Genomic DNA, 12,541 nt, shown 5'->3' with positions numbered 1-12,541 from the left:
GAAAAATGATTGTAATAAGTATAGTAGAAGAGAAAATGGAACAAAACTTATTACGCTGCGTTAAAAGCCACTGACATTATGATGCCATGCTCTCAATTGCATCCTTTATGTTTCCATCCTCTTTTTTTGTTTGCTTCTGCCTGGATACCAGGGTGGCTATCAGCACAGCCGAGTGTATTGTAGTTTCTCATTAGAGAAGCAATGAAAACCCTCTCCCGCAATGAAGCCACGTGTTCGTCTCCAGAATAATCAGGGGAATGAAGATATTGTTAAGCCTAGAAATAAAATTAAGCACAATTGGCACAGATGCTTACCAAGCAGTGAAATAAATGCAGGAAAACAAGAAGAATAAAGTTGGATGAAGTGAAGCACTGGGTCAAAGTTTGGTAAAATGAGAGGATGTGAAAGCGTCAGTATTTTCATCAGCAAGCGATAGCAGAAATTCTGGGAAGAGGATGGTGTCTGTCTTGACGCAAGGTGTTGATTTTGGACTTTACAGCCCTATCAACTTTAGACAGTCTATGTACCTTTTGCAGGCAAACAAAAGCATTAGGCCAAATCCTCCTGTTTACCCATGCTGCCATCAGCAATCCTGTCTATTGACAAAAGATGAACATTTTTCTCTCAAGTAACATAGCTTGGCTTTTGTCCCCTCTGTAAAAGTACACTGACGGAAACACAATGGAACAGAAAAGAGGCATTGGGAAAGAAAGAGACATCTTAAGTGGAGCAACGGCCTAAACAATTAAGAGCGAGGTACATGGAGAAAAAAACTGAAAGCTCTTTTTTTTTTTTTTTGCTGCTCTCACTTTGCATTGTCGATTTGAAATCCCTCTCTTTCTCTTCTTGGAGGGCTGCCTGTAATGGAGCTAATCTGCTGTCGTTTGTCCGAGCCACAGGAGTTTTGTCAATAACAATCAGCGTTTGGAAAGTGTAATTAAGGCCGAGGCTTTTCATTAGGAAGAAGGGAGGGGGCCGTCTCCAGGGACAGGCATGCCAATTAGAAACTCAGGCACGCGTCGCCGGGTAATTTCTGGGAAAGGAGGGGGAAAAAAACCAGGACTTCTTTAGATTGGAGAGGGACCCTGCTGATCTTTCAGAGGAGAGGAGGAGAAGCTTAATGGCATTATAATCAGACGGGGGTCCCAAGCTGAGGAGGCAAGACGATGGAGGGACTTTTCGGGGGAGGTGCAAAACCTCCTAAAATTATAAAAGGAACACAAGCAGGAAAAAAATGGAGGCTGTAAATTGCGGGATGTAGAGCCCTTGAAAGAATGAAAAGGGGCTGATGATGAGAACCGATTAATTAAAGGAATAACGAGGCAGTCAAGGGTGGAGTGAGACGGCCCACTCTAATGAGAGGAAAACAAAGGAGCTGTCTTTCCTAGGCTTTTATCACATTGTACAACACTTAGGGCAAACATGCAAAGTTATTGTGAAGTGTGTAGATGACAAATTCTTAGCAACCTTGCGCTAACCTTGGAGCACAGAAACTCAATCATAATGGTGCATTTGCTCTTGTTATTAAAAAAAAATGTTTTATTTAATTTATTAATTATTTTATTCTTATTATTTTGTTTTTTAGCTTCTGCAGGATGCATACACATCCTCTGTTTTATCTTTTCAGCATTTTTCTCATGGTTTGCTCCCAACCCGAACCTTTTCAACAAAAGCAAATGGCAAATCCATCTTCTGTCACCTATTCATCCAGGGAAAAGCCCCTTGAACTCATTCGTGGAGATAGTTGTGTTAGTCAAGGCCAAATCCAAATGAATGTCAACTTGAATTTCCATCCATCCCAGAAATACGCCCCACCCCCCCTTCTCACTGCTGCCCCTATCATCCTCCATCTTTGGAACTCACGTGCCCCACCAATCAAAAACATAAATGCCTTCTTGAACTGTGTTTTCTTCCCATTTTGAACCAAAGTGTAAAATTGCTTGAAAACCAACTGAACTCAGTGGCCCGCTTTTTATATGAAGTAATAGACCTTGACAGTAAGCCTGTAAAAGTCAGTTTGGATTTTGATGAGAAATACCTGCCATTTTACTGTAATTTACTTACAAGACCTGACTCTCCCCCCCTGTGCCCTGGCATGGGTCCTGAAAAGCCATAAAATAGATTGAGACAGATACTTATCAAGAGTAAAAAAAAAAAGAGGGAAATCTTTTTCTTGTCCCCTTACTCTGTAATGTTATTGGTAACCATACCACCACCTCCCTAAAGACAGATAAACCAGAACATGGCCCTCAGGTTAAAGAAGGTCCGTATTTTCATTGATGAAGCTGCAACTGTCATATTTATGAACATAATTTCTTAATTATTAATTGAATACACACTATCTTATAAACTCCACCAGGCTACCTTTAACATAGATGTCTGCTAAAACAATCACACATGACATTAAAATAACGTTACATTTTCAGTGAAATATATCGCTAAGTCTAAAAATGCCTAATCTTTGAAAAGAAAAGACACATAAGAGCTACACATAAGATTGCTTTTATTTCATAAAATTATAACAATATATGTTTTAGAATAAAAATAACAACAATAATGTAAATAGTTGTAATTAAATATTGAGAATCATGTAGATCTGTTTAAACTATGCATGTGCAAATATTAGTGAGGAAATCACCTTTGACAAAAGTTTTTGTTTCGGGTGTTTTGCTACTTCTTTGTCATCAATTTGTGTTTTCTAAAATTAAACTTTTTTTTCATTTTCACTATAATAAAAAACAAAACAAAAAACTCTTATGCAGTTCCTGCTCTAAATTTAATGGCAAAGCCGGGTAAAGACAGGTAAAGAATTAGTTCATCACTGCACACACATACACACTCCTGCACTGAGCTATGAGAAGCTCCTCTGACAGAACATCAGATGAACATGGAGCTTGACAGGACAGGCGGACATGACAGTGTGGAAATGTGTGTTTGGTTTTTTGTTTCTGGGGAGCGTGACATCAAAGACGGGCTCTCAAAGAGAGACACCAGGTGTGGCTCCTGCATGTGCTTCATCATCGCTCTGAAAGAGAAGAATCCTGCGTAAAGGCACACGTACGTGCATATTCGCATGTACAATCTAAACATTTTAAACCCATTTATTGATTTAAACATAAAACGTCAGATGATTTTGTGCAGAACAAAACAAAAATAAACCATCTGAAATGACTGCAAGGTGGCCTTCCCAGACACCGCCTATTGTGGCGCAATTAAATAGGATTATTATGGTCTGTTCTGCTATGACAACACACAAAATAAACAGTGGAAGGAAAATCAGAGCTCATCAGAAGCTTCTCTCACACCTTTATTTACCCCAATCCCGAAGAGATGATGAAAATTAGCATAGTGATTTCTAACCTAGATATAAGGAGGAATTTCTAATTATTTATAACATCTTGGGACCCCCCTCTAGATCTGACTAATAATGTTAACATAATTGCATAAGTTGTCGAAGGATGTTGGAGGGCCAGTGGAGGAATGCCAAAGGAATATTAGCCAGCTTTTTATCAGAGACGTGCAGTGAGGGTCAGAGCTGACCTTCCGATTCAATCGGGCTCCAATTCTGGCCCTAATGCACCTGAAAAATGTCTTCAACCATTGCAGCGAGTTTTGGTTTGTTAACATTTTCAAAGCTTAAAAGAAAAGTTTAGAGAAATGCCAATGTCAAAACCTTAAAGACAATTGTAATCCAGGTCAAGATATGTACCCTTTAAATTCCTGTTCTTGAAGATGCCATTACACTGAAACCCTGTATTGAAATCCCTAAAATACAGTAAAATGTAGGGAGTCAGAAGACGCCGAGGGACTGCCTCACTTATCCTGCCATTTCTATTGCTAATGCTAGAGCAGAGCATGGCCGGCTCTTTCATTGTGTAGCAATGAAATTCCTTTTCATTGCTCCATCCTGGAATCAGACGCTGCAGCTGAATAATGCATAAGGCCTCGTGCCTCTTGCCTGTACACTATGTAAATAGTCAACAATGGCAGCGGTGGTAACAACAGGTTTGGGTCTGCAGGAGTATTATGTAAAGTGGTCAGGGGCATCGTATCTGACTCTCTAGTCTGCCATTGAGGCAGCAACAGGCCCCTTTGAACGCAGGGGACGTGGCCCTCGCCTAGGACCTGGACAGGGACACACACAGAATTAATGAGGCCAATTTAGTGTTGGCCCCCACCCTGTACCCCAGCCTTTTGCTCCCACCTCCACTTGTGCTGTGGTTCCCGAGGGTAGGGAACCTGAGCCACATGCACACCACAAAAATACACGTTTTAGCACTGCATGTCGCCGATGAATGGACTATTTTTTAATTATGTGTAGTTTTAGTAATTCATTTTACTCTTTGTTGTGTTTTTTCACCCCCGTCCCACATTACTAATCTGACTCAATAATCTGTTGATTATGTCTGTCACTCTTCTCTTCAGGTAACATAGAATACAGCTGTCCCGCCACAAACGAATGTGAGATCACGAAACGGAGACGCAAATCATGTCAGGCTTGTCGCTTCATGAAATGCCTCAAAGTGGGGATGCTCAAAGAAGGTAAGAAGAGTAAGAACATTTTCATTTTTCTTGCACACACAAATGCACACAAAGCATCTCAGCATTACACACTCTCTATAAGCTAAATTGTTTTGCTAATCATTCCCAGAGTTTTTTATGTCCTTACATCTTAACCCCTCCAAGACAGCCTGGTGTCCCCTCCCAACTCCATCTACAGCGCAGTAAATAATGTGCAGTTGAGCTGGGGACAGAAATATGCTGAAGAGGTTGACTGTGCTCTCTGAGTAATAGAAATGTAACAGTATTCCACTTGGAAAGGCGCACGCCAGGTCCCTGAGCACACACCAGCCACAGTTTCAGCCCTCTCTGGAATATTGATCCACTAAATGTTTTCCGAACATCTCAGCTCGCTTCCTGTGGATGGTTTTTTAAAGTCAGACCAGCAGGGAATCCAGTGACAATTAAACATGCTTCAGATGGATTTGTCTAGTCGGGATTTCTCTCCCCCAACCCTGAAACCCCCTGAGACCCCTCTTTTTTCAATGGGAGGCATCTTTCTGCTCTTCCTCACCGCACTGAACCAATGGATGCATCCTACCCTCTGCCACTGCTTCCGTCTCACTTGTTACTCTGAGGAGTCCTACCAGATGAATGATCCAACTTATCTTGCTTTCAGATTAAATGTTACTGCTGATGGATTGGGTAATCTTTTTTCATTGTGCGTTCCATAAGTGTTGATAAATCCGCTGACGGAGGATTCCTATTTGGCAAGCAACAAAATATCGTAATTTCTTTTCAAAAGTGTTTAACATTTTCATTAACGTAACTTTTTTTTTGCTTATAAGTCTGACTGTTTGTTAATAGTTTTTTTTTTTTTATATTCCATTACTCCCCCTCCTGCCACATAGGAAATTGGGATTTATAGATTCACATATATCCAGTCACCACCTGAGGCCAGAGTCATAGCCTGTATGGATCCCCGCACAGTAACAAAATCTGTTGGACTGCGTGCGGCCAGATAAAACCTCGGTTCTAGAAAGACAGAGTAATCGCATTACTATCTGATGAAAAATTTATGCCAATATATCATCTTGGAGAATAAGACACTGCAAAAATAAGTGGCTGTGGCTAAAAATGAATGACCAGTGTCAGGTTAAAGTAAAAAGAGCGTAAAACTCAAATATGCAGACTTCGCCTAAGCTTTAGACTCTAATGCACTCTTCTGTGTATTCAGCACATTCTCAGATTTAGAAGGACTCTTTTACATCATTATTGTGCTGCAGCTATTATAGCTACTATAAAGATCCCTCTGAAATGACAGATTTTAGTAACAGTTCAAAGTTTTGAAAAAAGTGGCTGTAGCTGATAGAGAAATTAGAAGTTTGTTCCTTTTTCTTAAGCTTATGACTTTTAACTTAGTTATAGAGTATAATTAATGATAAATAGAAAGAAAAATAATGTGACCTGTCTGCAGACATAGAGTATCAACAGAAAGTCACCTTGTCTCCTTATACCACTAACAACAGCAAAATTACATGCTTACTCTTCAAAAGCTAAAATTTGTTAAGAATGATTAGAGAATGTTTTTTCGTTTGTTTTTATTTTCAAAATGTAGGTTTTTTCAATATTAGTAGAAGCCACATTTAGCAGCTTCCTCTATTAATTTTGTTAAAAAAACAGTCATTAGTGGCTTGCTGAAGAGCCGCAGTCCGATTTAAGAAAGGAGAGGAGACTAGCCTAAAGCCTCTGTCGAGACTCTGCACTTTTCTTTGACTGTATAAAGGAGGAAGTGATCAATAGAAGAATCAAATGTCGGGACAACAGGTTTTTCCTCTGATCAATGGAAACAGATCAGATTTTAAAGCAGGACAGAAGACAAGATAGGATTGAGAGATTACATTGACGTGGTTCGGTGACAGTGAGAGTCTTCCTTTTCTTCCAAATGGGCTGATGTAGTCTAATGTACTGACTCAGTCAAGCTCAGGTGTATAAAGCAATAATCTGATTTAAAAGTTCAATGAACAAAGAAGAAATGTATATGCAAATGTGATATGTACTTAAAAGCCTGTTGAGATTATTACGCATAATCTAAAATCCAATGAGTTTCATGCTATAGAACAGTATTGCAAAACTAAACCCCCCTTTGGGAAATCAATGAATAACAAAATGCTTACTCTATGGCAAAATCCCCTCAGTAAATTTTTGCAAAAGTTTAATTTAGTGTCAAAAATGGGTTTTAAGTGCCGTTTAGTCTTTTTCATTATCGGCACGACCAATTATGTCAGCTCACCGTGGGATATTGTAACTGACCTGTAAATGGAATATGTGACGAAGGTGTTAGTATGGCAGCCTCCGGGGTCAGCGAATGAGGAGGGGGCAAAGTGTGACAATTTTTCCGCTACACTCGCTCATCACCACTCATGATTAAAAATGCTGCGACACACTTGCAAGCATGCAAAGCTGGCAACGGGGGCCCCTTTGAAATAGTGCTGACGGCAGTTTAGCAGGGCGGCTTCCTTGAAAAGAAAGGTTCGCCATGCCTTGCCATGTGGCCTTCTGATTTTCCCAGCTAAAATAGGGTCTGCCTAAGCCCTGCTTGGCATTGCCAACCATCCCAGACATCCTGACACTTTCCCCAGGGAGAGACACCCAGAACAGGTGAAGGACTCAAAATAAGGACCCTTACCATGACTGGCCACACAAAGTGAGTGAAGACAGGCCCTTTTGTAGGTGTGTGCTTGAAGGGGGGATTATTATTGTTTTTGGAGAGAAAGAAGAGCCCCAGGTCAGCTGGCCCCAGCCCCCACCTCGTGGCCTGTGTTAATCCGTGCACAAATGCCAGCCGCCTTTGCCAAAGGCCCCGTCCTGAAGCACCCTTCTTTGAAGGGATGATACCCGAGCTCAGCTGCTGCTGCTACCCTCACTGTCCTGTGTGTAGAAGGCCGTAAAACAGGGGAAGGGCTTTGGACAACGTGGTGTGCATCTCCCTTTGCACGTTTGTAGCACACCTACTGTTTACTTTGGAACCTCATGGATTGTCCAGGGTGAAGCTACTTATCATGACAGGAGCTACCAAAGAGACACAAATAGTGAATCCAAAACAGGCTCCAACTAACTCTTAATAGTTGTAGTTCCTTCTCTGTCAACTGTTAGGCTATGTTCACCACGGGTATGTGTGGCGTGTTCAAGAAACGGGCATTCCTGAGTGCACTATTAGCATATGGCGTTCACACTGAATAACTGATACTAGTGCATGTACCTACAGTTGGAAGAGGCTTGCTCCAAGCTTTTTTCTCTCACAGCTCTATTCCGATAAATGAAAGACTTGGTGTCATCAAATTCCGTCATGGCACGAATCGCAATTTTTAATTTCTCCTCCATGATCAATTTTCAAATGGTTGGCTCTTCCATGTTTTGAAAAGGACGCTACCCATACATCAAATCCGAGTCTCTGAATGGTCAAAGTTCAACTGGTTTAACTTTTGACACATGCTCAAGCGCATATTGTACGTAGAGCCTGAAAACAGACTTGAAAACTTGCTTAGCTATGCGTGAGTTTTGAAAGCAAAAACCCGAAACGCACATATATATGCTCGTTAACATAAACCTTTCAGTGGAAGTGGTTGCTCGAACAAGCTTTTCTGAACCTGCGTGTGAACGTAGCATTAGGGATTACTGACAAACGAAAGTTAGTTACAGGCAGTTGCTAGTAACATCAAATTTAAATATGTAAAGAACTATATATCCTCACAGTGACAGCAATGTGGGTTAAAATTTTAGGTTTACCGTAAAAAAAAATCATTTCTATAACTTGCTGTTTGTAAAGATATAATTGTCGTTGCTTTGAATGTGTGTGTCTGCACACACAAGCATGCTGGTGTGCACAGGTAGCCCCCTAGTTCTCGCTGGGAAGGATGAGCATCTGTTGGGAATTTAGGGTAATTAGGTTAGTAGGTTGCCAGTGTCAGGAAATTGAAAGACAATCCTAATCAAATTGGTGTTTCCTGGGAATCAAATCATTTACATAAGTTGAAGAAATCTCTTTTCTGCACTTATATGTTAATACAGATTAGGCCAAACTGTGCCATTCATTTATTTAGAGGTAACATCACCTTGCTGGAGAAGTTATAAAAATATTGAAAATACTTTGCATAAATTCCTCTGAATGAAACGAAGGCCGGCCATCACTTCTGTCATCATACTTCATCTGATTTTCACCCCCCTGCTTTTTTTCCCTTTTTGCACTGAGCGACCTCCATTCGCAGTGCATGGGACACATCCAAACTCATTCGCTCCAAAAGCACTTGCTGATGGGCAAATTGTATTAGGCTCATTTGCAGTGGCCGCACAATGCCCAGGTTTTTCGCTGTCCTCCCTCTTATAAAGTGATGAAATCATCAAGGAAGTGCTCTGGCTGCGGGTGTCGTTCACTCAAAGGACACAGGAGGCTGACAAATTAACTACTCCTCCTCCACAAGCATTTCATTGAGCCTTTTCTTCATCCAGTCGTCAGCACTGACTATGTGTGAAGGTTACATTATGTATAAAGATCTAAGGGATTCTTCCTCCTTGACAGCATTGAGATTTAAGTCATGTGGTGGCATTGAGTACGAGGATGCAATCATTTGCATTCGGTCGCATTAAATAACTTAACACCTGCATTGTAATATCACCAAATAAGAAGACATAGATAAAATATGTTAACAATGTTGAAAATTAATAGAACAGCAAAGACATACAAGTGGAAACAGTCTTATCAAATAATGAGATTATAAATAACTTATGTTATGATGAGGCCAGGTTGACATTTACAGTATCAGTGTAGGACCTAGCCCCCTAGGTGTGGCTGGGGGTGATAAGACCTCCCCTGCACACCAGAGAAAGAGGGGTGAAATAGGGGTCTTTTATGGGAAAGCAATACCCAGTTATCTATCTGCAATATGACAGTGAATCCTTTGTGTATTATATGTGTGGCTGTGTCTTTGGCGGGTTTTAGTTTCTCGTTTCAGGATGTTGAAGCGTGCGCACCTGGGCTCTCACAGATCAGTGAAAACGGCAGGTAGCTGGCAGCTAATTACCATGCAGTCTGCCTCGCCCAGAAGCTAAATAATTAGAAGGCCGGTCTGTGAGATCATTGACCCCTGTGTTAAATATTCATATGTTTAGACCTGCTCTGGCTCCACTGTGTCACAGTAAACCAGCCAGGCATAAACCACATATGGGAGGGCAGTCGTGCACACAAACACGCGTACACAAATTTGTGTCGCTTATACAGAATCTATTACTTTTCTGACTCATGATAAAATTCTGAATAGCTTTGTTTTGGGTTTTTATTTGAACCATTTCGGCTTTAGTTTGGGTTTTACATTTGATATGCAAAGACAAAGACATGAACTGTTTTCCATTGATGTTTCCCTGTCTCTTCTAATCCAGGAGTTCGTCTGGACCGTGTGCGAGGGGGCAGACAGAAATACAAGCGGAGACTGGATTCAGAAAACAATCCATATCTGGGCTTGACACTCCCTCCTCCCACCAAAAAGCCCCGTAAGTGATGTTCCATCACTAGTCCATTGTCTTTCTGCTTCATTGTCCGTCCTCTGTCAAACCAGCACAAAGGCAAACTTTTGTATCCTTCTTTTACCATGTTTGGACATTTGAAAGTTCTTAATAAAGAAATAAAGTAGCTGAGCATATGACCATTATTTAATGAGAGGATGCTACAACTATTTCAAATTCAAACCTAAGATCCACATTTTGCTGGATATGACCTCTGACCTCTGTTTTTTCTTTGATTTCTCACTACTCCTCCTTTCAACCTCAGTCACAAAGATAGTGTCTCACCTGTTGGTGGCAGAGCCAGAGAAGATCTATGCAATGCCTGACCCCACCATGCCGGAGAGCGACATCAAGGCTCTCACCACGCTGTGTGACCTGGCTGACCGCGAGCTGGTGGTGATAATCGGCTGGGCTAAACACATTCCAGGTAAAAGAGAAGCAAAACTTTTTTCTTTGTGTCTAATTTTAGAGCATCTTCTTCTCATTCTGACTTCACATTCACAATGAAAATAAACATGCACATAGATAATTAATGACAGCCTCTGGGTAAAGAGAGCATCAAAGGCACGCACAATACTCTCAAAGGAAACACCTGTATTATAAATTTCCACAAATCTCTGAATCCAGACAGATTTAGCAACAAAGTGTTGCAATCACTGTAAGGATTTGAGAATATCGCACACAGAAAAACAGTGGCACACATGAATGAACACAAAAGCAGGCACACACACTGATAGATTGAATTATTGATGGGCATAATCATGTTTCTTCCATGGCCCATAGACATGGTGATAGAGGAGGTGTTAGGTTTAAGAGGTTGTTGAATTAGGAATAGACCATTGAGAAACAAAGCACTTCTGTCAGCAGAGATTTGGCTTCCGTCACAAAAATTCATTTGATTTAAAAATACATAAATAAAAAAACGTGTTTAGATTCTGCTTGTTTTTTGCAAACCTGGCAGATTCTGCTTGATCTTTCACATGACCCCTACAATTTTATAGCATTATGGTACGGCAATGACAGGGGAGTAAAAAGTAAACAAAAGCGATCCCTATAACCTCCTCCTCTTGCTCTCATACGCATTACTTGAAAAAGCCGTGCAGCTGTGTCAGGATGCAGAAAATGTGCAACATCGCAGCAACACTGACAGTTGCGCACTTACTGATGCACAAACACATGAAAATATCTCAAAGTTTTTAGATTTTGTCAAAAGCCTTAAAAGATTATTAAACCCACAATTCCTTGATAAAAAGGATTTTTAATGAAGTCTGATTGAACTAAACTGACCTTTTTTGTTGTACCGAAAAGGTATTAGAGTGCTTCTCAGAAGGGGGGTATTAAACAGGTACAGATCTGATAGTAAGGAGATTAGAGATGGATATGCTCCCAGCTTCTGGCCACAGCCCCGGTCCCTTACGTATCTAAACTGTTTGGATCACTCCCCACAGGCCGTGCATGGTCAGCAGCCTGAGAGTTTAAACAAGGAGCTTACTGAGGAGCGGATCACAGCTGACCCGATAACACACTCCCATCGTTATGACCCAAAAATTACACCAGTCACTCATTACAGTCCTATATGTGTCAAATGCACACGGGTGGAATGGCCATTTTGAATTCTAAACAGAAATTATGAGTGAATGAATAGTATTTAAGGAGCACTTTTTAAGAAGCACTTTGTGTTGTTTTAACAACAGATATATTCAGGAATTTCATGACCACAAATTGTGTTTTAGACAAAAAAAAATGTAATAAACAGCTCCAACAGTTCTGATCTTACATCCCAACATCATTCTAATGTATGGACTCTAATTGGGATTTCCATATGTCATGGTAAGCACTATTAAGCAGATTATAGTTACACAATTGCATACTATACAGATTAATTATGCAGAGTTTTAAAGGTATTTGCCAGTTTGAAACTGTGTACAAATGTGTCATTAATGATCTCAGTGAAACCTTGAAGCAATAAGCCCGTAGTGTTGTTTCGAGCTTTAAGGAGTATTCTGCAACTTACAAGCTGCACTAAATAATCTCTACTACCTGTGAGATGATAGGCTTTAAGAAGATTATTGAGATCTGCTTCGGTGTAAACACGTACACACTCACACTAATGTGTCTGTGTCATATGTGCTCTCTTCAGATTTTTTTTCTCCTTATTGCTAAAACTGTCCTTTTTGTTTTAGTCAAAATCATAATTTGACCAAAGAGAGCCTCCTCTACCCCCTGCCTAAGTGCCTGCTGTGTCCCCGTCCCTGTGGTGGTGTTCGTATTAGGACAGAAGATGTCCTCTGGCCATGAAATGGCTGCATAATTGAGTTGTACATGGCTGAACCTGATCAGAGACGGTTCACTGGTTGAGCGAAACTCCATGCACTAACACTTCATGCAGCAACGGGACCCCAGGGCAGCCTACCACGCTCAGCTCCTGCTATATTTCACCCCCTTTATCCACTACAGGACTGGAGCTACTGATTGTCTTCTC

General features: G+C 40.8%; 1 protein-coding gene across 10 annotated transcripts in view; it reads left to right on the top strand.

Annotated features, from left to right (window-relative positions):
- Positions 1 to 12,541, top strand: part of esrrb (estrogen-related receptor beta) — a 39,140-nt gene that overhangs the window by 14,960 nt on the left and 11,639 nt on the right. For 5 of the 10 annotated variants that reach the window (XM_078940255.1, XM_078940249.1, XM_011490105.4 and 2 more), the window contains 3 exons: positions 4,426 to 4,542; positions 9,937 to 10,047; positions 10,325 to 10,486. In XM_078940255.1, the coding sequence (XP_078796381.1) occupies positions 4,426 to 4,542; positions 9,937 to 10,047; positions 10,325 to 10,486 (390 nt within the window). Of the gene's footprint in view, positions 1 to 4,425; positions 4,552 to 9,936; positions 10,048 to 10,324; positions 10,487 to 12,541 lie in introns of all 10 variants that reach the window. The other 5 variants (XM_078940254.1, XM_078940250.1, XM_078940248.1 and 2 more) reach the window with 1 other exon arrangement.

Source organism: Oryzias latipes, chromosome 22, assembly GCF_053564925.1.
Source record: "Oryzias latipes strain Hd-rR chromosome 22, Olatipes_Hd-rR_3.1".
Taxonomy (NCBI): Eukaryota; Metazoa; Chordata; class Actinopteri; order Beloniformes; family Adrianichthyidae; genus Oryzias; species Oryzias latipes.
Note: the sequence above shows the minus strand (reverse complement) of the source record. Positions and strands in the feature narration are given on the sequence as shown.